Source organism: Balaenoptera physalus (assembly GCF_965194825.1).
Source record: "Balaenoptera physalus genome assembly, chromosome: 3".
NCBI classification, from domain to species: Eukaryota; Metazoa; Chordata; class Mammalia; order Artiodactyla; family Balaenopteridae; genus Balaenoptera; species Balaenoptera physalus.
Window position 1 is genome coordinate 166,817,842 of NC_138890.1, and position 26,698 is coordinate 166,844,539.

At 35.5% G+C, this 26,698-nt stretch overlaps 1 protein-coding gene across 1 annotated transcript; it reads right to left on the minus strand.

Annotated features, from left to right (window-relative positions):
- Positions 1–491: 491 nt before the first annotated feature.
- On the minus strand, positions 492–23,079 carry LOC309657022 (uncharacterized protein; the record flags this gene model as incomplete). The annotated part of the gene is made up of 3 exons (XM_082453992.1): positions 492–2,953; positions 3,297–3,716; positions 22,891–23,079. 3 exons carry the CDS (start codon positions 23,077–23,079, stop codon positions 2,708–2,710), a joined length of 855 nt encoding a protein of 284 aa, XP_082310118.1. The 3' UTR covers positions 492–2,707.
- Between the last annotated feature and the right edge of the window lie 3,619 nt (positions 23,080–26,698).

The window sequence follows — 26,698 nt, forward strand, 5'->3', positions numbered from 1 at the left end:
TAGGTTGCACAAAGTAAATTACTTGAAAGTGAAATTTATAATAGATATTCATATTGTCTTCTGGTCATTAGTTTCATATAATTTGTAACTTCTCCAAATACTACAGATACAGCTGTACTTTTCCAAGACCTAACTTTTAATTGTAATTTGTGTGTTCCCTTATAGACATCTCTTAATTCTACTCAGAAAATATGTCATTTTGGGGGGAGGGGACTTCTCATAAATTTCACCATACTCTGAATTTCTATCCTACTAAATCATTAAGGATATAAAGAAATCAATTCTTTGAAATGAATAAGTTTTGTTTATGACTTCATTTGTACAATCAGTTAACCTTATTCTGGATGATACATTTTATGCAAATAAACTTTGTTAAAATAATTTTAGATGTACAGAGAAGTTGTAAACAGAGTACAGAGAATCCCCACATACACCACACCTGGTTCCCCTATTGTTAACTTCTTATATACATTTGTCAGATCTAAGGAAACAACTGGTACTTTCTTATTAGCTAAATTCCACAGTTTATTCAGATTCATTGCCTCTTCCCTCCTGTACTCTTTCTGTCCCAGGATCCCATCCAGGATGACACTTTACATTTAAGAATCGTGTCTCCTTAACCTCCTCTGGTCTATGACTTTTTCTCAGACTTTCCTTGTTGTTGACGATCTTGACAACTTTGAGAGATACTGGTCCAACATATTATAGGATGCCCCTCAATTTGGGTTTGTTTGATGTTTGTCTTTGTTACACTAGAGTTAGTGTTTTGGGGAAGGAAGACCATAATGGTGAAGTTCCTTCTCATCAAATGAATGCTGTTTTTGTTTTTGTTTAGTTTGATAGGGTATATTACACAAATTAAATACTTTAATCTATAAATTTTTTTCTTTTCAGTTTAACACATCTGCCTATAGAGGTTATCTGAGGAGTGGACTTTGATAAAATTCATTAAAACGACTTTTAGTCTTTTAAATGAAAAGTGTGAGTAAAACAAGTATGTTTTTCCATATGGCAAAATAATTTCATTCAGGATTTTAAAACACTTTTAAATTTAAGCACTAAAGATCTAAAGAGAAACCCAAAAATTTAAGATAATTTAGTCATTATTAAACTTCAGTTAACACATTGTTCTAGGGAAACTTTACATATAAATATATTTAATTGTTTATTTGGAAGGATGGGGAGAAAACCTCTATCAAACTCATTCGAAATTTCGTCATCTGGGAAATGAGTATCACAAGCATCTATTGTGCGGGTGGAGCGTGGGGAAACATTACTCCTGAGGAGGCATTACAAGTTACAGGCAGTGCTCACTTTGTACGATTTTTGGTGACCAGTGTTGAATTTCAGTGACCACAGAACCTTGCAAATAGAGGTCTCAGAATGAATATGTACAGGTTGTAGTCAGCATGGTATTATGCAAAGCAAGGAATGCAAGTGTTTATTTCTGTTAAATATTTTATTTTATTTTTTTTCTTTTAATTTTCAACAGTAGATTTCAGGATGATGTTGACAAATATAGATGTAAATTTAGTTATGATATTATCTAATGATTGTAGTGTAAATTAAATAGAGTTATGGATTACAGATAACACTTTGGAATTTGTCAGCATATATATGGTACTTAAAGCTATGAGGATAGATAACATTATCACAAGAGTGAATAAAGACACATTTGATACAATGCCTGAGGAAGGAGCATAAGGAAATCTAATATAAGCCTTAGCTGACATATTTCTAAGACATATATAATATTCAAATTCCATATGTACTTTTATATATGGTAAGCATATATTAACTGCTGGTGCCTTTACTCATATGAGAGACAATGAATTAAAAAGTATTTTTACTTTAGAAGAATGTTTAAAATGTTGGACTCAAGAAACATGAAAGCACCCTCAAAAACAAAATATCATGAATATAAGTGCTCTCAGAGTATTAGAAATGCCCTTCTGTTGTCTTTACAAATAAACTGCATATTCATTTATTACTTTTAAAAGCAGATATATCCATTTATTCATTATTAGAAGGACAATACATTATTAAATAAAACACTAATTTAAAGTGCAAATTTTTAGGAGTTACAGGTCACAATCACTAGTATCATTCATTTAAGTACAAGTCCCTTAAAAGGCATCTTTATACAAATAACTTCTTTAGGACAGTTTGACAATAGCAAGAAGGATAGACATTCATTCTGTTTGTCTTATTACATTGCTATTTCAGTTTACAGTAAAACTGAGCATATCCAATAACCAGTTAAGACAGATCAGGTAACTATTTAACTGATGCTTAAAATCCGAGGTTTTAAAATGGACCCCAGTCTGCTCTTTCTAGTTCTACGGGTAACAGAATAGATAACGTCCTTCATAGAATTTGTACAATAGCAAGAAAACTTACAGTTATGACAGAGATTGTATAGGTGTTTGAGAAACATTCCTCCAAGAATTTTATGAGAAACAAATGAATGTAATTGATGTTTTATATAACATAAAACTTTATTCAAACATAGTCATTTGAACATCAATTGTTTTATTCTTGCCATTTAGCTGAGAGCTCATTTTTTTTTTTTTTTTTCCAGTTTGGGCATTTATTCACCTCCTAGGCTAGTACCCCAAGAGCTAGGAGTGGTCTCGGAAATGTTCTAGAAGCCAGGTGAACGCTTCTGAGGGTGGGAGAATGGAGAGATGGCTGGTCTCAGGGCCAGTCACTTGTCAGCCGAGGCTTCATTGACCTCTTCCCAAAGTACTTCCTGAAGAAACTTCCCCAGGGTCTGACCGTGCTGGTGGAACTGAGCCCCTGACAGCTTGATCCCAACATCCAAGAGGGCGTTGAACGAGATTTCCAGCTCATTTTCCAGCTCATTTTCTGCGCCTTCCACCTGACTTCTGAGCTCGGGGCTGAGCCAGCCTTGCAGGGCCCGGGCCTTCAGTTTGGCTGACGCCTTCTTGTGTTTTCAAGTCCAAGCTCTCTCTGCTGGCCTCACGACAGGCCAATAAAGTGGAGACAGGTGTAGAGGCAAGGAATACGACTTTATTAGGAAAGCCTGCAGACCTAGAAGATGGCAGACTACAGTCTCAAAATAACTGTCTTATCAGGGTTTGCATGCCAGTTTCTTTTATAGCACAGAGAAGGGGAGGAGATGAGGAAGTAAAGTAGGAAGGCCATAAATTTTGTAAATATCCCCTGGAATGGCCAGCCTCGGGGAGCGGATGTGTTAATTCCTTCTTTCTTGCAGCCATCCACAGGTGGACAGGGTCCGGATGCTTCCCTGAACAAAGGCCCTTAGGTTCAACATTCAGGCAGAGGGGCAGGGTTCCCCGAGGCAGGCCATTATGTACAGACAGTATCCTTTTAATGAACCAAAGCAGCGGAAAGCAAAGGTTAAAGCAGAAGAAACAGATCCAACACGTAGTCAGATTTGGCTCTTCCCTGTTACACTTGAACTCCTGTCTCTGCTGCACGTTCTGGGGTTTGGGGCTCAGGAAGCTGGAGCCCGCCATGGTCAAGTCCACCCAGACCACGGTTAGGGGCGGCGGGCCGCAGACGATGCCCGGGGAGGGCGTGGCCTCGGCTGGCTGGGGACAGAGGGGTCTGAGATTCCCGGCAGAGCTGGGGCCCGGTGGCCGTCTGGTCCTTGTATAGGCAGCTTTGTTTGTTTTAAACCGGCAACTCCATCTCAAGGCAGCCCAGCCTCCGGGGGCTGATTGACATTCCTTGGGAACTAAAGATGCTCACGTCATCCTCTGGGTAGAAATCAACAGAGGAGGTCAGATGCCCTGAAAGATTGCTAAGTTGGGCTGGGGCGGCCGAGCGGGCTGGTCATCTGCTCCTCCTGTCCCCAAGCACGCCTGGCCCTGGTTTAGGTGGGAGGGAGGAGAGTGGCCCCGGGTCTGGCCCGGCTTGCTGCTCTGTGGCCTTGGCTTACTGGCCCTTCTGCCACTCCCTTCCTCCCGGGATAGAACGAGGTATCGTCACTCCATTTCAGATCTCAGAGCTTGTCCTGCCCTGGCCCTCGCTGCTGTCCTTGAGAGATGCTGATCTGGCTGCCACAGACCTTGAGCGCACGGGACCTCAGCTCATGGAATTCTCACGTCTCCCTGAAGGAAGCCCCATTTTTCAGATGAAGAAGCAGGGGAGCAAGGCAAGGACCGTCTCCAGCAGGGGCTGAGCTGCAGTCCTTTCTTCTGGGTGGTGGTGATGGCTCTGCTAGGCTTGAGACCTCTGTTTCTTAAAGAGTCACGTTCTTTGCAGATATGCAGAATGACTGAGTTAAGCAAATTATCATGTCAGGAAAAAATGTAAGCTAGATGTAAGCATGTAAACTAGATAATGAAATTTAATTTGTTATTTAAAAGTACTCATGTTGTGTGGGAAAATATATAAATTACATAAAAATCCTTCTACTTTACTAAAATACATCACTCTTGATAAAATCTGTGTATCAAGAGTTAAACAGTTTTAAAAAGTAATTTTTTATTCACTCATTAGTACCTCCATGGCAATATTTCTTTGCCATCCAAAAATTAGGAGGGTTAATGTACTTTTCCCTCTGAAGTAGGCAATTTTCTAAGAAAGCTAATAAATTTGAGCTTTCCTATAATCATATTAGCTATCTACTTGCTAAACAAAAGCACTAATAATTGGACTGTGGAATAGTAAAATCCATTAGAAATCATTCTGAATTTGTAAAACAGAGCATTCAATGTTTTATTATTGTCATTTGGCTAATTTCCTCCTATGTATAGATAATTAGGGTGTAATAAAATATTTAGGTATGTGTGACCTACATTTTATGAAATACACTTTCCAATTCTTAGATGTTCTGAAAGAAAAATGTATTTATATGTTATTTTCTTTTATATGTTATACACATTGCTTCTTGTTTCTAGTAAATATAAATTAGCAGACTGCAGTGAAGAGGAGAAAGTCACTCAAATGGTTTAGGGGTTGACTCAACTGTATATAATTGAAATATTCCTTATATTTACCCTGATAATCAAAATGCAGCAGGAAGATAGAAACCCAGCAATACGCAAATACAAATGCCTAAAATATTAAGATTATTTTATTATTAATTATTACAGTTATTATTACTATTACAAATAATCACAGATAATTATGTCTCCTCTGGATAAGCCGGAGACTATTTCATTGATTTGGTTTGTCCTTTGCTGGTATGTCCATTAAAACTCCATCAGCAGCAATGGACTCAACAGATTAAAACATACAAACAACAAAAAGATACAACTAGCAAGTTCACGGAGATCTCTTTTTTGCTGGATTTCCAGTCTTGTCAGCCATTTTTAGCTCTTTCGAACTATTTCAGTAAACGACACTGAGTAACTGCTGGTTGCACTCTTTCATTGATATTACACGTTTCACAGAGGAGTTCAGACTGCAGGATTGTCATCTGCGGTTTGATCATGCTGCACAGCAATATCTGATGCATCCCAAGCAATGATATAATTGCCTAGGAAACATTGTCTCACAAGCTTCCAATGAACAATTATATGCTTATATGGTTGTTTTAATTTTTTTTTCTTTTTGTTGGCTATGTTATTCTAATCTTATCTTCATTGGAGGAGAGCTGTCAAAGTTTTTTTTGACATTTTTGGAGTACAAAGAACTCCGTGGGGAACAATTTCCACTTTCTAGAGCAAAAGGGTTTAGCAAAAGTAAAGAGCAAACAGAATGAAAAAGTTTCAGCAGAGGTACTGCTAAGAAATTATACAAATTCCCAGTTAGTGAGTTCCTTAAAATATTTAAATGCATAATATTTGAATTAAATATTAAATGATTTAAATTAAATATTTACTTAAGTAAAGATAAGATATTAAAGAAAATTTCTAATGTTCCTAAATATTACCAAAATATTTTACTATAATTACATTGATAGCAAGTTGTGTGTTATTTTACTTGCATCCATTCATAAGAGACTATATCTTCAAGTGTCACTGGTATAGGATAATATCAATACATTGTTATGTAAACAACTCTGTACTAATAAGGGTATGAGCTATCTAAAACAAAAGAAAACAAAAGCACAGTGATTCATACACATAATCAAGACAAGAAATCACAAATATCCTCCATTCAAACTACAGAAATTCCAACTTTCTAACTATGCCCATTTGCTAAGGGACTTAGGAATTTTGGCATGGTTGATGGGCTTCCTAGGTAAACTGAATTGGTAAAGTACTAGTCACTATCTACAAATTTCATTTTATGAATATCAAACAAAAACAACTCAGGAAGTTGCTAGAAAACATCCCTTATGTCATTAACACTTAAAATTAATTGTCAAAGAAAAAAATCAATGATCAACCGACTGTTCTTGTTTATTCTTTACTTCTTTATAAAGAGTAGCAAGCCTTTACTGCCCCTCCCACCTTCAGGGTGTGCATGTTGTTTAAGTCCTTTCTTCTTTCTATGAAAAAAAGTCATTTGTTTAAAGATCACCAACAACTAGAGAATTGGGTCTAACAACCCATCAAGTTCTATCAGAAAAGAGCAGGAAGAAAATCATTTTGGTAAATGAGGCATAGACATAGAGGGATCGAGTAGATGTGGTATAGACCAGAGAGTGGATTGAGAGCGTAGAAGAAAGGTAACTTAATAGACAGTGATCCCTAGACACAGGAGCTTATTTTGGAAAAGTTTATCAAAATGCGAGAGAGTCTGCTATTGTCTGAATGTTTATCTTCCCCTAAAATTCATATGTTGAAATCCTAACCCCCAAGATGATGGTATTATGAAGTGGGGACTTTGGAAGGCGCTTAGGTCATAAGTGCAGAGCCATCTAGAATGGGATTAGTGCCTTTATAAGAGGTCTGGAGAGCTTGCTAGCTACTTCAGCCACGTAAGGACACAGGGAGAGGTTGGCAGTCTGCAACAAGGAAAAAGGCCTTTAGCAGCCCCTGACCATGCTGCCTTCATGATCTTGAACTTCCCAGCATCCACAACTGTGAGAAATAAATCTCTGTTGTTTATAAACTACCAGTCTCTGGAACTTTGTTATAGCAGCCCCAACAGACTAATAAGACAGGGTCCTGTGCTTGAGAAGATAGAAGAAGCAGACCTGACCTAGCAATGGGCAATGCAAGCAAGGTTTCTTCTGCAGTAAAGAGTTACATGGAGTCCTAATCTGCCCATGACACTATGACATAGTCTCCACTTGCATGATGATCTCCCAGTACTTGTACGCAAATCCAAGGCCAGTTAATTGTCTCATCCTGTCAAAACCTGACACCTTCTGGAATAACTCAGACAATTTTAAGCATGTCAAAATATCACTTGGTATTTACACACTATGCAGGGTGAATGCTATTCCCAGGCTATTCCCTAAACCAAAGTAGTCCCTGTGGACATCTGCTGATGTGTTTGTGAACAAGTCCTATGCCTGAACAGGTGCTCCAGACAGAACAACCTAAGAAACTGGTGTTGTGAAAGCATAACATTACAGCACCAATATACAAAAAGGGGCCACCCACGATGAACTTCCATCCCCATCAGTATGTCAGGACAACACAGAGGAGAAACTTCCATACGGAGAGGCTACCTTTCTACACACTTTGCACGACTTCTTATGGATGCTTCGTTCTCTACTTTCATTCTTAAGCCCTGTACATCAATCTTAGCTTTTAATTTCTCTAAAGATTTTATAGACAGATGATAAAAGCTAGATAGACCCATAAGTATTTTTCTTCCTCAAGAAGATAATTAAAATACATATACATCTTCAATTTAGATTTATTGCTGCTAAACTGTTAAATCAAAGCCTTATTTTGTACTTTTTGATGACATAATAAAATGAGGCCTCTAGGTATTTTTCTATTCACCTTAAAGTAAGAATATTAGCTGATAACAACAGATTGGATGTAGCTCTGAATTTTAAATGCTTGTTTATCTATCTTTTTCTTTGATTTCTGCAAAAAACCATAGCTCTGAGAATTTAAAAGATTAATTGCAATCTTCAACTGATAAGCAATTATTTAATTGTCTTTTGTATCAGATTACCTACATTCTCTTTAATCAATTAAATATATATGACATATAGTCTATATTGATTTTCAAAGAAAACATAATTCAAAATTTATTTTTTTCAAAATATTTTTAACTTAATATATAATGAGGTAACATGAAATACAAAAAGAATCTTTTTTCCCTAACATTGAAAGGCCTATTTCTCTGTTTCTATAAGTATAGGAGAAAGTTCAGCCTGATTAATTTAAAAAAATTAAAAAGCTGCATATAATTCTCAAGTTAGTACGATTCATCATCTCAATTTTAATTCCTGCCACTCAGACCAGAAGTGAGGTTGATAATTTAGCATGAATTAACATTCATGTGTATTTAACAAATTCCCCACAATTTCTAACGCACTCTCTCCTCACTGTAACATTTACCAAGTATACCAACAGTCAACATTCTCTTATTACATAGTAAGAACAGTTGGGCTGAATTCTATTCCTCATTTGGCTACTTGTTAAACATAGTGTAGCATTTAATAATTTAGAGCCATTAAAATAATAAATATATCTATATGAGCAGATATGAGACTATATACAGGATACATTCTTTAGTAATGATAACAAGTTCAAAAGAGAATCTATGTACCCATCAGCCTATAATTCTATATTTGTTAAAACAGAAAAATAAAAATATGTGCTTGTCTTGAGAGAGAGAGAGGCAAAGAAAGAAAAAGAATTTCTACTTCAAAAACAAACTTCTAAGGCTCACCTCAGATGGCTCTGTTTTAGACTTAAACTGCTGTCCAGCACCCAGGTTGTGGGTTGGGTTCAGGTCTGTGTCGTGTGTGTTCATAAATAGTGTATTAAATTCCTTTTGCTGCTCTACCAAATTACCCCAGCTTATTGTCTTAAAACAGTACAAATTTATGATCTTACAGTTCTACGGGTCAGAAGCCCAAAATTTAAGGTGTTGACAGGGCTGCATTCTTTCTGGAATCTCTTAGGGAGAATCTGTTTTCTTGCTTTTTCGGATTTCACATTCCTTGGCTAGATGCCCCTTCCTGGCATCTCTCCAAAGTCTGCTCTGTCACCACATTTCTCTTTTCTCATTCTCTGACTGTCCTGCTTTCTTCTTGTAAAAGCCACTGTGATTAGACTGGTCCACCCACATAATCCAGGATCATCTTCGCATCTCAAGATACTTAATCACATCTTCAAAGTCTCTTTTGTCATATAAAGTAACATGTTTACATGTTCTGGGGATTAGGATAATTATGACAATCATTTAAATGTTTTATTTGGGGACCATAATTAGGCTCACCTACTGCAACAGTTCAGGCTACCTGTAAATTCAAGTCCCTGGAAGAATGACCCAAGTGTAAGAAGCAAGCCAAAGCAGATGAGTTATTTTAGAGCCTTGGATTCATATTTCCCACAATGATATTCCATTGGCCAAAGGAAGCCACATGGTCCAGCACAACATCAATGTGAGGGACGAGTACCCTGGACCCAGAGAGACAGAGAAGAGCATCTCTTAAAAATACACTTACTGCTGTCTAAGTTTGTTTTGTAGCCTGGAACAAAATCTTCTCATTATATTAATATTCAGAAAATAAAGCAACATTTGACTCTGCTCAAATTTCTGTTTTAGGGACATATTCACTTCTTTACAGGTAATATTTGTGAGAAAATATCATTCTCTTCTGTCTTTTGAGTTTCTTTCAATTGAGATGCATCCTCATTTATGGAAGAAGAATGTAAACAAAAAAGAAATAAATGGTCCTGCAAAGTAGATAATATACTGCAGATGAAAAACTTCCTCATCTAAGCCTACCCTATATCAACCAGTTCAGTAAAATTGGAATGAACAGACCTATGAATGTATATCTTGGTATCCATGGAAAGGACGTGGTGTTCTGTTTCACTTCCTGAGCAATGGTCTATAAATGGGCCAACCTAATCTATGACAAAGGGGGCAAGAATATACAATGGAGAAAAGACAGTCTCTTCAATAAGTGGTGCTGGGAAAACTGGACAGCTACATGTAAAAGAATGAAATTAGAACACTCCCTAACACCATGCACAAAAATAAACTCAAAATGGATTAAAGACCTAAATGTAAGGCCAGACACTGTAAAACGCTTAGAGGAAACAAAGGCAGAACACTCTTTGACATAAATCGCAGCAAGATCTTTTTGACCCACCTCCTAGAGTAATAAAACCAAAACCAAAAATAAACAAATGGGACCTAATTAAACTGAAAGTCTTTTCCACAGCAAAGGAAACCATAAACAAGATGAAAAGACAGCCCTCAGAAAGGGGGAAAATATTTGCAAATGAAGCAACTGACAAAGGATTAATCTCCAAAATATACAAACAGCTCATGCAGCTCAACATCAAAAAAACAAACAACCCAATCAAAAAATGGGTGGAAGACCTAAATAGACATTTCTCCAAAGAAGACATACAGATGACCAAAAAACACATGAAAATATGCTCAACATCACTAATTATTAGAGAAATGCAAATCAAAACTACAATAAGGTGTCAACTCACACTGGTCAGAATGGCCATCGTCAAAAAGTCTACAAATGATAAATGCTGGAGAGAGAGAGGAGAAAAGGGAACCCTTTTGCACTTTTAGTGGGAATGTAAATTGATATAGTCACTATGGAAAACAGTATGGAGGTTCCTTAAAAATCTAAAAATAGAACTACCATATGACCCAACAATCCTACTACTGGGCATATACCCAGAAAAAAACATAATTCAAAAGACACATGCACCCCAATGTTCATTGCAGCACTACTTACAATAACCAAGGCATGGAAACAACCTAAATGTCCATTGACAGATGAACGGATAAAGAAGATGTACATATACATAATGGAATATTACTCAGCCATAAAAAGGAACAAAATATGGTCGTTTGTAGAGATGTGGATGGACCTAGAGACTGTCATGCAGAGTGAGGTAAGTCAGAAAGAGAAAAATATACCGTATATTAATGCATATAGGTTGCATCTGAAAAAATGGTATAGATGATCTTATTTGCAAAGCAGAAATATGCACAGACATAAAGAACAAACGTGTGGATACCAAGGGGTATCAGGGGGTGGTGGGATGAATTGGGAGATTTGGTTGACATATATACACTAATATGTATAAAATAGATAACTAATGAGAACCTGCTGTATAGCACAGGGAAATCTACTCAATGCTCTGTGGTGACCTAAATGGGAAGGAAATCCAAAAAAGAGGACATATATTTATATGTATAGCTGATTCACTTTGCTGTACAGTAGAAACTAACAGAACATTGTAAAGCAACTTTACTCCAATAAAAATTAACAGGTCAAAACTAAAATAAAAAAAAAGTAAAGGGGTCAAAATCACGAACAGTATTAATTTGATGTATGGATTTCTGAACAGACACCTCATGTTATACACTGAAATTGTCCTGATAGAAGCCTGTCTTATTAGGAAACATTTCCCAATATTGCTTTAGTAGCATTTATAGAGTCTAGTAACTGTAACTCAACATGCCATGTTATTCTATGGAGGTTAAAAAGAGATTATATTTTAAGACAAAATGTAGCCATTTTATGAAGAGCCAGGCAGCAGATAGTCTCAGGTAATCTGAGAAATTAATATTTATCTGATACACTATGGCATTCTCCATTACACGTTTTTGAATTGGGTGATTGAAGATTTTTGCACATTACAAAGAATCACAGCATCAGGGCTTCCCCAGGGTAGACTAGTCAAACTCATTTTCAGAAAGGTCATATTGATGTAGTAACAGCTGTACACTGAAAAATATTTTTACCCAGGCTTATCTTTGGGCCCTTAGAATGTAGATTTTCACAAAATAATTCTGCTTGTGGAATGATACATCCAGAATTTAACTAGAGCCGAAATTGTTGCTCGTTTCGTCTGTTCCCACTGGAGTCGTTCATGGGAATATCACTTTGTGCCTTTCCTTCACATTTTAAAAATTTCATGTCCTAAATTACATCTGGCATTTCATTTTTGAATAGGTAGGTGGTATTGCTAAAATGAAGAGTAAATTTCTCAATTTTCAAATCTATAAAAAGAAATCAATCAGTTTGAACAATGCTGTTAAATCGATTAAGAAAGATTCAAAATGATGTATGAAACGTGCTTTTGAAGAAAAATATAACATTTATATATATATATAATATTATATATATAATATTTCTGAATATAAAAGATATCTCACTGTGTCATAAACAAGGCTCAGTAAATAGAAAGTTATTGAAATCACACACAAGATAGTATCTGACTAGAAGTCTTAATTGTTTCTGTATTTATTATCTATTTATAAATAACATGTCTATAATCACATAAAGGATGCATTCACCAGATTACCTTAGTTTGCAAACACTGTCCCCCTTAATGTAATATTGGCAGAAACATAGATTGGGTACATCACCGTTTGATCTGTCATTCAGACTATCTTCTACAAGTATAAATTTAAAATTAGCTGCTGCAAAATTTAGTTAAGTATGGTTTAGTCCAAAATGAATAAATCATACTCTTTTTACTCTGTGTTCTAATAATAACCAGCCTGCTTAACTCTCTACGATCAAGCAATATCAATTTTATTATATATATATATTACAAACTGTTAAAGGAAACAAAACACAACAAAATGAAATTACACAAAATATATAAAATTGTTTACCTTCTCAAATGATCACTTTCATATTACTATTTTAAATAAAGTATATTATATTAAGTATAGTAATTTTTACTCATTTTATTTAAAAAGATATATATATATATATATATATATATATATATATATAACAGGTTTTTTATCTTTTAACTTCTCTTAATTTCTTTTAGAATAATAGAGGAAAGTGTGTATAGGTGGCAAAATTCTAGGGGATAGGGCAAGAGAAAGTTCAAATTAATGATTAAAGACAACAATTTATAAATATATTAAACGAAAATTCTAAATATCATTTGTATCTGAGAACTTTCAAATATGATGAAAACATAAATTGGTTTTAGAGCTTGAAGTTATCTTTCAAATATCAGTAGATATGTAAATGGAGGATGTGTCCAATATGAAACGATTAAAAGTACTTTTTCAGAAATATTGTTCTCACTTTATTCTGTGTGTATGTGTGTTAAGTGTGAGACAAGAATCACAATTTTAAAGACCACACATCTCTTGAGTCTACTTCAAAAGAGATTGGTACATTAAAGTATTCTATATTAAAGGAAAACACAGAAGGATTTAGATTGTATTGTCATTCATTAATTAGAGAGTTAATCCTTGTCTACTAAAGTTTGAAAGCAAATGATAATAAATGAACTTGAAAAAATTAACTGTTTGAATTTTCCCTCTTTTTCAGTTCATATAAAGATAATAGAAAGATTTTCAGATTATAAAATACTGAGTTCTTTTCATGTAATATTTGTCTTCTACCTAGAAGTTCTGCATCTAAGAAATTAAAGTGATTATTTGAAGATTTTTCAAAAGAAAATATTAATTTGATTAAGAACAGTATTGTCTATATTTATTGGACCTGTTTTGATTCTTTTACATACATTTAGGGATAAGTTGAAATTTTTAGCATTAAAATAATAAAGTTCATTCTTAAAACATGAATCTTTCAAAAATTTGTATAGGACGTATCCCAAGTTAAAGTAGAAAGGTGCCTAGGGTCTTGAGTGAGGTGATGGGGCAGAAGTGACATAGGAACAGAGGGAATTCTGGGAATATAAAGCACAGATTCTGCTTCTAAACTCCTTTCTGCCAACTCTGTGATGCCAGATCCCTAGAGCCAAGTGGCTCCTGAGACCCAGACATCTGGATGTCAGTGAAGCCGTGGTCTTTCTCTGCATCCTAGTTAAGGGGATTTGTCCACAATTTTCACTTCATGGGCTGAGGAAATCCTAGATAACTGTGTCAGAAAGGGGTGGATATGGGGGAGAAATTGATGATTTGAGTCTGATGGATACCAAATTCCTTCCCATAAAAGTTTTAAAATATCATATATGCTAGGGATTTCTGACCCAGAAAGACTAAGAATGTGATCATCAAGCTGAGTCTTTCTTCTTTTGGAGCTGGAAGAGAACCATCACACCAGAGAGGAAAGGTCTTTTGACCAGGTCACATGGCCTGCCACAGTTTATATCTCATTGCCATGTTAATAAAGACTACATTTCTCTAATAATTTGTGGAAATTCTGTTCTTTAACATTTTCTTATAACCAGACCTTAGTAAAAAGAATTGAACAAGAACAGGAAATTGAAAACTCAGTTAAGGGAACCCAGAACACAGAGGTAGAATGGTCGAAATTCAGACCCAGGAAACAGAACTGCCAGAGTAAATTTATGAAAGCTTTAATTAAAAAGTCACAGCACATCTTGGCTTTTGTGAATAGTACTGCAAAGAACAGGGCGTACAAATATAGCTTTGAGATCCTGATTTCATTTCCTTTGGATAGACACCCAGAAGTGGGATTACTGAATCATACGGTAGTATTTTTGTGTTTTGAGGAAGGTCCTTACTGTCTTCCATAGTGTGTTTACCAATTTACATTCCCATCAAATGAGTGGAAAAAGAAAATATTATGTGTGTGTGTGTGTGTGTGTGTGTGTGTGTGTGTATACACACAGAAGGATATTATTTACACAAAAAAAGAGAAGGAAATCCTGCTGTTTGTGACAACATGAATGAACTAGAAAGACATAGTGCTAAGTGAAATAAACCAGACACAGAAAGACAAATACTGTATGATCTCGCTTATATGTAGAATCTAAAAGAAAGTCAAACTCATAGAAGTAGAGAGTAGAATGGTGGTTGCCAGGGTCTGGGATCTTGGGTAAAACGGAGAGATGTTAGTCAAACAGTACAAACATTCAGTTATAAGATTAATAATTTCTGGGGATCAAATGTGCAGCATGGTGACTATCATTAATAATATTGTATTGTATACTTGAAATTTTCTAAGAGAGTATATAATAAGTGTTCTTACCACATACACAAAAATGGTAGCTATATGAAGTGATGGATGTGTTAATTAACTTGATTGTTGAAATCATTTCACATTTTATACATATATTAAACTGCATTGTACACCTTAAAAATAAAAACATCATGTTATACAACCTAAACATATACAATTTTAATTTGTCAATCATCCTTCAGTAAAGCTGGTGAAAAAGAATAAAAATTAATTAATTAAATGTTAGAGCACTAAGATTGAAGGAAAGTAATAATTTATAAAAGCAACAATAAGAAGAAATGGTCCACATGTATTACTTATCTATTTTTTCTTAACAAAGGACTTCAAAAAATAACATGTATTATTATCTCACAGTTTCTGTGGGTCAGGAGTCTGAGCACAGCTTAACTGGGTCTTCAGCTCAAAGTCTTACAGAACTTCAGTCAAGGCATCTGGTGGTATGTGTTCCTTTCTGGAGCACAGTATTCTCTTCCAAAATTGAGTGGCTGTTGGCCGAATTCAGTTTCTTGTGGTTGTAGGACTGAGGTTCCTGCTTTCTTGATGGCTGTCAGCTGGGATTTTTTTTCAGCTCCTAGAGGCTACCTGCAGTTCCATGCTACATGGCCCTCTCACAGGCCATCTGGCAGCTCACTTTTTAAAGTTCCAGAAGAGAATCTGTCCCCCAGACTTCTAAGATGGAATCTTACGTAATGTAAATGATCATGGGAATTTCTTTCCCATATGCTATGCCATATACTATTGGCTAAAAGCAAAAATCAGTTTGCACTTGCTCTAAAGGGGAGGGAGTTATTGAAGGTGTTATTCATGGGGTTACCTTAGGTTGTGTTTCCCACTCATCAATTAAATATCTGAGATATTGCTTTCCCTTCATTTTCCAGGTTTTTCCAGATTTCCATGAATCTAAGCATAAATCAAAAACTTGAAGAAATGGAACTCATTAGACAGAAGGTGAAAAGACTAAGATATAAAAGAGACATAGCATAAAAATATAAAATATAACTGATGGAGAAAATAATGATAAAATAAGGAAAAATATTTTCTTTTTTGAAGTAAAGTAGTAAGATTTAGCAAATAATTCAAACTCATACATTGCATTACAAAATCATGAAAAGGAAAGTAATCTACAAATATGAATGAAAAACAATTTTCAAATTTACATGGGAAGCTTTGAAATGAAAAGCAATGTTATCTAACCAGAGAAATAGGAGAAAACAATGGAACAAAATAAGCTTGTAAAATCGCAGCATAGATGTTAACACATATGTTGTTGTTCTAAACACTCCCCTATGACAGATTATCATGAAAAACTAATATGTGATAACCAGCAAAATATTTATGTCTCTTAGAATAACAACATATTTGCAATTAATTTAAAATAGGTTGAAAATAAAGAGGCAAATAAAGATACACAGGAAAATTCAAACAAAGAGAAGGAAAAAGAAACATTAGAAATCAAACTAAGGGAACCTGAGAATTATCATATGCAGACATGACTAAATATAAATGATTGAAAGGATCAGTACTTGTTGTAGGAAATGTCACAGAGTAAAGCCTTTTGTCATATTTATTCATTACTGTGTGGAAATTAGAGAGAGTATTTGAGTGTATGAGGATTGTGACAATTGAGAGATATGATTGGGAGGAAGAACTTGTGTATTTGGCCTTCCCAGGGTCTGCTCATTACTAATTAGCAGATGCTATCATATGGTATATTGGTAGCAGACTCTGTAATAGAATTTGGGGGTCTAGAGGTGAACACTTAAATGAAAAGCATTCAATTCTCCAAGCATTAACTAAAGGAATGGTCTTATTTAAAATCAAGAAAATGGTGCTCTGAATTATAGACACCTTAGTAAGTCTTAGAAAAAACATTTATTCTTGGCAATTAATAAATTGAAATTTGGTGTATAGAGTAAACTTTGGCCTGTTTGTTTATGTATTCATATTATGTAAAATCATAACCAAGAGCCTATTCAACCTTGAATGAACTGCAAGAACTCTAATTCCCCTACCTGTCTCACTGGATATATCTGGAGAGCCATCTACCCTGCTCTTATATTGGGAATTTCTGTTTCAGTTTTATTTAACTTCAGTAGATAGATAGATGTTAGATAGATGATGATGATAGATAGATGACTAAGAGATAGGTAGACAGATAGATAGATGGATATGATAGAAAAATATAGAGATATATAAAACGTTTAAGAGATTGAAAATAATATATCTTTTTCTACTTATATACACGGTTAACATATGTAAAGATTTGGTATATCAAAATTTTGTTCAATTGTTTTCTAGTGAACTGATATTCACTAAATTGATGAGGCCAAATAAGTCTGTTTCACAGGATTTTGCACACACACCCATACACTCAAACCACCACTCTTACAGCATTAGGATAACGCAAATTTGGAGGTGTGAAGTGAGGTGCATTGCGAATATGCTATTGTCTATGTTCCTAAAATGCTAGTTATTTAAGAGTGTAAGATTTTTCCTCCTAACAGTAGAGAAAATATGTATTCTATTCATGCTCTGTCAGGCGTAGGCAAAGTTGTCTTGGGAACGTGAGGAGCAGAGAGACAAAACCATGTCATTGGCTGGAGAGACCCAACCACTGGGCAGTTTCCAAAGAGAAAGTTCTTAGTTTTGAAATTATTTCCAAATAATTGATGTAACGAGGAAAACATGTACCTCCTTGTATGTCGTTGTCGGTAAGGCATCAAGCACTGTCTCCTATGGTCTTCTAATAATTTGATCAAGTAAGTACTGGGCACTAAAATAAGCCAGATGAAAAACACAAGTAGTCAATGAAGAACTTTTTTAAAAGGTGACTTTTCTGGACCATTAATGATGCTGTTTAATCCCAGGAACTGCAGTAAGTGCAAACTGTCTTATGGTAAAGGTGAAGTTTTATGAGTTAATGACAGTGATGGATTTAAGAGTGGTATTAGAAAACATTGAACATAAAATTGAAGACACATCTAATCAAAAAAAAAGTAATATAGCAATGGTACACCTGATTGTATAACATAACTACATTTTCAATTTACAGAGTTAAATTTCATCACCAATGTATTTGAAGATTTTAGCGCATGTGTTATCTAATAATAGTGGGAGTAAGGACATGAGTATTTTACTTTTTATTTAATAAAGGTCATAATTTAGTAAATTTATTATGGTACATTTTAAAATATATGATTTCAAAATTCATTTTTGTCACTTGCTAAATTGTCCTTACATGTCTCCTCTTTTTCAGGATTTAAATATGATGAAAATTAAAACTGATTTTTTACTGGTATCTTTATTACTTATCTATACTTGTAATCTAAACAATTGTATGAAAAGAAAAAACCGTGAAGGAAAGTGGCTGATTAGAAATTGCTTTCATGCATATTTAAAAAATAATAAGAACCTAAATAAAAATCCATATACAAAGCTAATGAACTATAAAATGTTTGGTAACTTATGACAACTTAATTTATTAGTCAGAATAAACTATGGTGAGATAAACAAAACAACCAACCAAACAAACAAATAATGCCACCCACTCTCGGGCACTTATAATGACAAAGATTGCTATCTTACTCAAGGTACATAACCAATGATTGTTATGAAAAGGCCAAACCTGACAGTTGTACTATTTCACAATGTTTTTCACAACTGCTGACTCATAAAATGGAGCATAGAAATCAAAGCACTGGCTCATAAATATTTTTGTCTAGATGAAATGTGCTCATTCTAGCTACAGACGATTGGCCAGTTAGTATTTTATACAGCATAGCCTACCTCTTCAAGCCTACTGAGAAATGCAGGAAACACATCATTTCATCAGTAAACATTATCAATCTCTGAAAGAGTCTTCCTTCCTGTTCTTTAAATATCTTTTTGCATTTCTTTTTTTAACATATAGAACTGACTATATCCCTGCCAAGGAAAGCAGCCCAAAAGTACCATCCTGTCTACTATAGACAATGTTTGAATCCTCCTAAAATTGATAGGTTAAAACCTAATACCCAATGTGATGGCATTTAGAGGTGAGAACTTTGGGAGGTACTGAGACCCTCATGAATGGGATTAATGTCCTTTTATAAAAGAGCCCTGAAGAGAGTTACCTTCCCTTTTTCTCCATGTGAAGACATAGGGGCAGAAGGCTGTCTGGGAACCAGGAAGCAAGTCCACACTAGACACCAAATCTGCAAGTACCTTGGACTTGGACTTGCCAGCCTACAGAACTGTGAGAAATAAATGTTGGTTAAGCCACCCAGTCTATGGTATTTCATTATAGCAGCCTCAAATGCATCACTGCATCCAGCTTAATGTCTAGGATTTCTGGTTGATGCACAGAAGTTTCTACATCCTGTCTCAAACTTCCTTTTCTTAATTTGGAAGCTATGAACTAGTAAATCAAGTTATCTTATCTCTAGAGTACACATGCACACACACACACACACATGCACATGCACACACAATTTTGAAGTAGGAAGCAGTGAAGACATAGGGCGACAGTAGTTCTGAATCACTTTTATCACATCTGGAGATGGTCCACACTCCTGAAGGTATGAACATTCATGAGTAGGCAGTCATTCTATTCTCTGGAAGGAACATTCTTGTCCCTCATTCTCCACGGTCATCTGAATCCATATCTGGTCTAGGAGATTCTGCCTATTTATTATCCTCTTTGGTCCCACAGGAAGAGCACTAATGAGTTAAGTCCTCCATAGACTGTATATGGTTTTCCCAGCCTGTTTCCTTTCTAGAGAGATTGTATGCCTAAGGATCAAAACAATATTTTTTTTACCAAGGTCTGTGGTTTCTTAAGCAGTACAACAGTCTCAGAACCATAGACATCTTTTTATCTATTTAACTTCTGTCATTTCCATGTGTTGGTAACAGCACATAGTTATTTCAACAAATTGGTAATTAAAATTATAACCTTCATATCTCTAGTTTATTCAAACAAATGCAAGGCTGTGACATCTTAATATGTATGCCAGCACATAAAAAAGGAAAAGCATACACTCTTTAACATTTAACTAACTGTAATCTATGGCTCCCATTGAACTGATATCATATTTATAGTGTTTCAATTGACATAAATGCTATGTTGATATAATTGCTTCAGTTCAATGTTGAAAATGCCTTGAACTTTTGCATTGTTGGTAAAAGCTGGAAGGAGTTCAGATTCACATATTATAAAATGAAATGCTTTCAGTCATCCACAAGATAAAACATGAGTTATCTAGCATTCATAAAGGATTCCTACAGAAAATATTTTTTGAAAAAATGAAAACAAAGGAACCTTATATTAATAATTAAAAATGCATGAAATCAGTTCAGCTTATACATCTGAGTAGACCATCAGGTTAGTTTTGTAAAGTTATTTAATTATTTAGCATTTTATGTGGGTTTCTTTCTCTTTGTTCTTCTTTCAGAGTAGATTGTTTCGAGGGGAAAAAAAAAGAATCTGCTTCTACTATTGATAGAACTTGACTTCTGACCTAAGATGCCATGTTTTCAGATGAATATTCTTAAGTGTGCATATTGTTTTTGTACTTCATGTTCTATTCATGGTTAAATATTACAGAGGTTATGAGTGTGTTTCCATGGAAATTAAGTATTTAGGCTAAGAAAAGGATTTTTTTTAAAAGGGATTAGTATTTTTTTTTTTTTTTTTTAATGAGTCAACTGAAATAATCAACTAGAGAAAATCACAAGGACCTAGCTTCTCCAGTTTCAAAGACTGGGGTAAATGACAACTATTATGGGGTTTATGTTGTTTCCCCACTAGTTTCCTATTAAACCAGCAAATAAGCAGTGCATTGGATTTATGAGCTAAGTATCCCTGGAAGCTGACAGGTACAGAATAATATTTGTACAGAGGAGGCACACTAGGATATGACTAGAAAGTCATATCCACAAAATACATAAAAAATTTAAAATAATATTTCAAGAACAGTTAAATATATTAATAGAATGAAAGAAACTATAAAATACAAAATACAAAATAATTACAAAATATTGGAAATTTTAAAAAATTGGCCAAAAGAAAGACTTGAAAAAATCTTACTGACTCATAAAATGAAATGAAAATTAAAGAAAATATTTTATGCACAAAGATTAAACTAGAAAGAATACAAGAGAAAAAAATTCAATGTACTATACCATAAAAATAGAAAAATTTTAAAAACTAGAAAACATAAAAATATTTCAAAATTATGTGAATAAAATTAATTTGGTATGGTTAAAAATAAATTTTATATGAAGAAACACTAAGAAAACACTATTGTAGGTTCTTATTTTTAATCTCACTCTTATTTTCAGTTGGAGACCGTGCAATCAATGTTAAAGTACTAACCGCAGGCAAGGAAGGTGAAAAATGAATGTATAATAGTGTTGCCTACATTAAGTTTCAGACTGACGTTACCTCTAAAACAAGTATTTCATTCTCAGCTTATCTATGGTCAAATAGATATAATATATACCCCTAAATTTTCCATGAGGTCCTTATATCCAAGGTTACGTCAAAATAACCTAAAATATTTTGAACACAGAAACCTCTAAAATTATATTTAACCATAAGACAAGGAAATCATCTCATGAACAGCACATTTAAAATGGGAGTAAGCGATTTACTTAAAAAGAAGCAAAATAGAGCTTAACTTATTCTTATGGAAAATTTCTGAGATATATATATATATATATATATAAAATAGTAAAAATAAGAGTATAAAGAGCTCCCATCCAACAAACATCAACACACAGCTATTCTTGGGTCACCTCTACCACTCACACACACTTAATAATCACCACTTGTAAAAATGTGGACCTTTTACTATTGCTCATGTTTCCAAGAAAATGTAGGTTGCTAAAGTTTCGGGGGGAAAATTCTATAGAATGGCTTAACTACAGAAACATAATGACAGATTGCTGCTTGACAATATTGAAATTTTATGTGCGTTTTGAAGGGAGTATAGCAATAAATATTTTGGTATTCTGTGCTTGATTTTCAAATATCAAAAACAGTGTAGCAAATATCATAGTATTTAGATTATAGTCAATGCCAAAAAATAATAATAATCTAAACTATAATACATATACCATTAGAATGTGAAATTATATTTTAGGGAAAGGAACTGAAACAAACCTATAGTTACCTTATATTTGGCCTTACAGTACATTAGTAAATCTGTAAATAAATAAGGCATATAAAGTTGCCTTATTTGCCTCTTTGGTTTTGTCAAAATAAAGATGGCTCTATGTTGAAATAAGAAAATAATGAATTGGATTCCTGTTAGAATTACTAGGCTTTAATTACTTGTAATGACTAAAAGGAGTAATCGATAGTTTGATTGCTACCTGTTATAAATCACATGACTCAATAGGAAAAAAGAGTGTCTTCCTGATTAAAAACAAAATTTTGCGATTTCAAACAGTGACTGATTCTATTATTACTACAATCTACCTTTATTATCTTACTATACATTTAAATAGATTCAGTACTAATTACTTAGGTATTTAAATTTTAAAAATGACCAAATTGTCTGTTGAGCTACATAAGAGGTTCAGCTAATCTAACACCATCTCTCTGCATGTCTTGAAATCTTGGGGTAATCATAAGATTGCTAAAGTTTAAGGAGAAACATTCTACTGGATTGCTCAATTACAGAAATATGTTGGCAGATTGCAGCCCTGACGATAATGAAATTATATATGTGGTTTGAATGGAGCATGGCAATAGATATTTTGGTATATTGTGCCTGATTTTCAAACACCAAAAATGATGTAGCAAATATAATATTTAGATTATAATCAATGCCAAAAACCAATAAAAATCTGGACTTCTTGAGTGAACCCCATATTCTTACAGACACAAGATGATTGAGGTGAAAACTTATACAATTTTTCTATACTGAATTTCTGTAGCAGGAGCTGTCAGCACCACATTCAAATCCTTTGGTCTTTACCATTCTAATGATCCTGTCCAGTTTCCAAGAGTCAGCATCTGGATGTCTTTGCCTGATAACTTTCTCTGTCCACCGGTGCTTGATTAGCGTTCGTACACAGTATGCTTGTAATGCTGTCAAGCTAATGACCACCATCCTGAAACCCTGCTCCAGTAGCTATCAAACAATGACTGATAAGAGTTAATGAATAAATCATTCTATTGCAGGTGGGATTACTTTTAGGCAAGTGTTTCTATACTGGATTTTAGAGTTCTTTAGTGGCATTAAGCTCCAGTGATTGATAAATGAAATTCATTGATAATGCACAGATTACTGTATGCCCTCTGATTTGTGTCATACTTCCTTATTTTATACCAGTGGTTCCTAGAATTAACTACTAAATAAACTACTTCTACTTGAAACCTTGTTTTGGGGTATGATTTGGAGAGTTTAAACCAAGACAACTGGTAACAGACATTGTCCTAGGAAGCAGATCCTCAGGATGGGATCCTGGCTTTGGCTGCTATGCTAGCCAAATGGCAACCAGTGTCCCTTTGCTGGTTTGAAGTAGGGTGGTGTATAGCATCACAATTTCTAAGACTATCAGGTATTGTGGATTGTGATGGCATCTAATTGGAAGCCTTCACTGGTCAATGCAATATCCACAGTGCTTGGGATGCATAAAAGTAAGTATAAGGACTGTAGAGTTGTTGGGTTTTGCAAAGGACCACTGTGCAAATAACAGGTGTAGGTTAGGCAACTAGGAACTCATGGTTTGGGATGAAAGCTAGAAGGAGTCTGTGGCAAGGTGCTCATTTCCTTGAGCCAGGAGAAAACCGTGCTGATAAAACTCCCAGGATTTGATTGTGTACCAGAGTTACAAAAAAAAAAGAAGAAGGATAAATATGCAGCAGCCTATGTTTTATGCTAGTGGGGGTCTGATAGGGAAGTTAGGGGAGCCTGAAACCAGAGTGCTAGTATCAGAGTGGATGTAGTTTCAACCCCCAAACTCCAGATTTCCCTTGGTCCTTACCACTCTTGTCCTTAATTTTGTAGTCATTGGCACCCAGTTTCCTGCAGTCATTATCTGTGATAGAAAAAATACTTCTTTCTCTTTTGCCAGGGGTAGCAGAATGGAAGGCACATGAAGACTTTAGTTGTAGTATGTGTCTCACAAGGTGATATTTTATATCATTAAAATTTGCTCCTGGGCTTCCCAGGTGACACAGTGGTTAAGAATCCACCTGTCAATGCAGGGGACACAGGTTCGAGTCCTGGTCCGGGAAGATCCCATGTGTCACAGTGCAACTAAGCCTGTGCATCACAACTACTGAGCCTGCGCTCTAGAGCCCATGAGCCACAACTACTGAGCCCGCATGCCACAAGTACTGAAGCCTGCATGCCTAGAGCCCGTGCTCCACAACAAGGGAAGCCACTGCAATGAGAAGCCTGTGCACAGCTATGAAGAGTAGCCCCCGCTCACCGCAACTAGAGAAAGGCTGCATGCATCAACGCAGACCCAATGCAGCCAAAAATTAATAAATAAAATAAATTTATTAAAAGAATCTGCTCCAATTTCACCTTGATAATTAATTAGTGAAGGATGAATCAGTTGAATCGATTAAAGAAATAACATCTCTGCTTCAGAAGGAAGGAGATTACTCACCAGAATGACTTCAGAACCTAGCAAATATAGATTCTTGTAAACAAGAAACAGGGAAAATGTGTGGGGATGAGTCTTAATGGTAAGGAACTGGGAAGCCTAGAATATAAGTGGAGAATATAAGAACATTGGTGTAGGAGCATGTTCCCATAACTCAAATAACTCAGGATATAAAATTCTAAGAAGGACATCTAGAGCTAGTCCTAAAAAAGTTCCATTGCAGGGGGAGAGGGTGGCTTAAAACAACAGACATTTATTTCTCACAGTTTTGGAGACTGGGGGAAGTCCAAGATCAAGGTGTGGACCGATTTGGTTCCTGGTGAGAACCCTCTTCCTGGCTTGAAAACAACTGTCTTCTTACTGTCCCCTCAGAGCTGTGTCTCCATTCCTCTTTTTATAAAGCCACTAATCCCATTATGAGGGCCCCACCCTCATGCCCTCATCTAATCTTAATTACCTTCCAAAGGCCCCGTCTCTAAATATCATCCACTGGGGCTTAGAGCTTCAACACATTAATTGGGGAGGGGGGTACAATTCAGTCCACAGCACCTGGCATTTCTCCTCTAGCCAACTCACCAGCAAGTATCTGTGCTGCTTCCAAACCCCACCTGCTATACCTGCTATACCTGCCAGACACCCACCTTTTTTCTTCTGCTCATTCTTCCTCAGGTGGAGTAGCCTTGACTCCACACTTCTCTGCCACATCCTGGTCAGCTTCTCTTATATTATGGTAGCTGTTGATATTGATCATCTGTGCCGTGCTCTACCCTGCTCAGCTCACCCAACTGGTTATCTATAAACTGGCAGTAGGCAACAGGTATAGAACCTCATGTCATTCTCTGCAATTCTTTATGCTCTCAAAGGAAATCTTGCCACTTGCAACATAAATGGGCTTCGAGGACATTATGCTAAATGAGATAAGTTAGAGAGAAAAAGAACAAAAATACTGAAGTCATCGATACAGAGAACAGGTTGGTGTTTGCCAGAGAAGGCAGGGGTTGGACTTGGGGGAAATGTGTAAAGAAGGTTGTTCTCCACAGGCCTGCAAGCCTTGTAGTTGCCCAGACTTAAGAATGAAGAAAGAGCCTGGAGATAGTGACAGAGATATCAATGGTTTATTGGATGGGGAACCTTCATGTCTGAAGCAAAAGGTCCCGGAGCAACATCCCACTGTGGCCAGCAGAAGGCAGACAGGACATGGCAGCAATCTTCCCTCCTCAGGGATGAAGGAGACGAGCATGTATACCGGGAATTGATGTCAGTTACAAAGGAAACCAGCAGCTGGGGCAGGTCCCTCACAGCCCCTTAGGTTGACAACCATCACGAAGGCAGATGTTTCCCTTTAATAATCTAGCAGGTTGTGCTGTTTTGGCCTAAAGATTAGAACAGTCACTAGCTGGGGCAGGGGGCAAGCACATTCATGTGAGAAGGGTGCAGGCGATGCAGGGCCTGGTTCAGCAGGGCATGTACAAAGGGCAAGAGAACAGCCATCTTGAGGGCCTGATCATACAGGGGTCAATAGTTACAGGGCTACCAGTTACCAAATAAATAAGTCCTGGGGATATAATGTATAGCGTGATGACTATATTTAATAATATTATATTGTATAGTTGAAAGTTGCTAAGAGAGTAGATCTTAAAAGTTCTCAGCACAAGAAAAAAATTTGTGACTTTGTGTGGTGACAGATGTTAACTAGACAATGATGAACATTTTACAATATATACAAATATTGAATCAACATGTTGTACACCTGAAACTAATATAATGTGATATATCAATTATATCTCACTAAAAAAATTCATATGTTGAAGCCCTAATGTCCAGTACCTCAAAATGTGACTGTATTTGGTGACAGAGCTTTTAAAGGGGTAATTAAATTGAAATATGGTCATTTAGGGTGACTAGCATCCTTATAAGAAAAAGAAATTAGGACATAGACAAGTACAGAGGGAAGACCAAGTGAAGACACAGGGACAAGACAACTGTCTACAAGCCAAAGAGAGAGGCCTCAGGAGAAAGCAGCCCCATTGACACCTTGATCTCAGACTTCTAGAATCCAGGACAGTGAGAAAATAAATTTCTGGAGCAAGCAAAAAATTAATAATAATAATG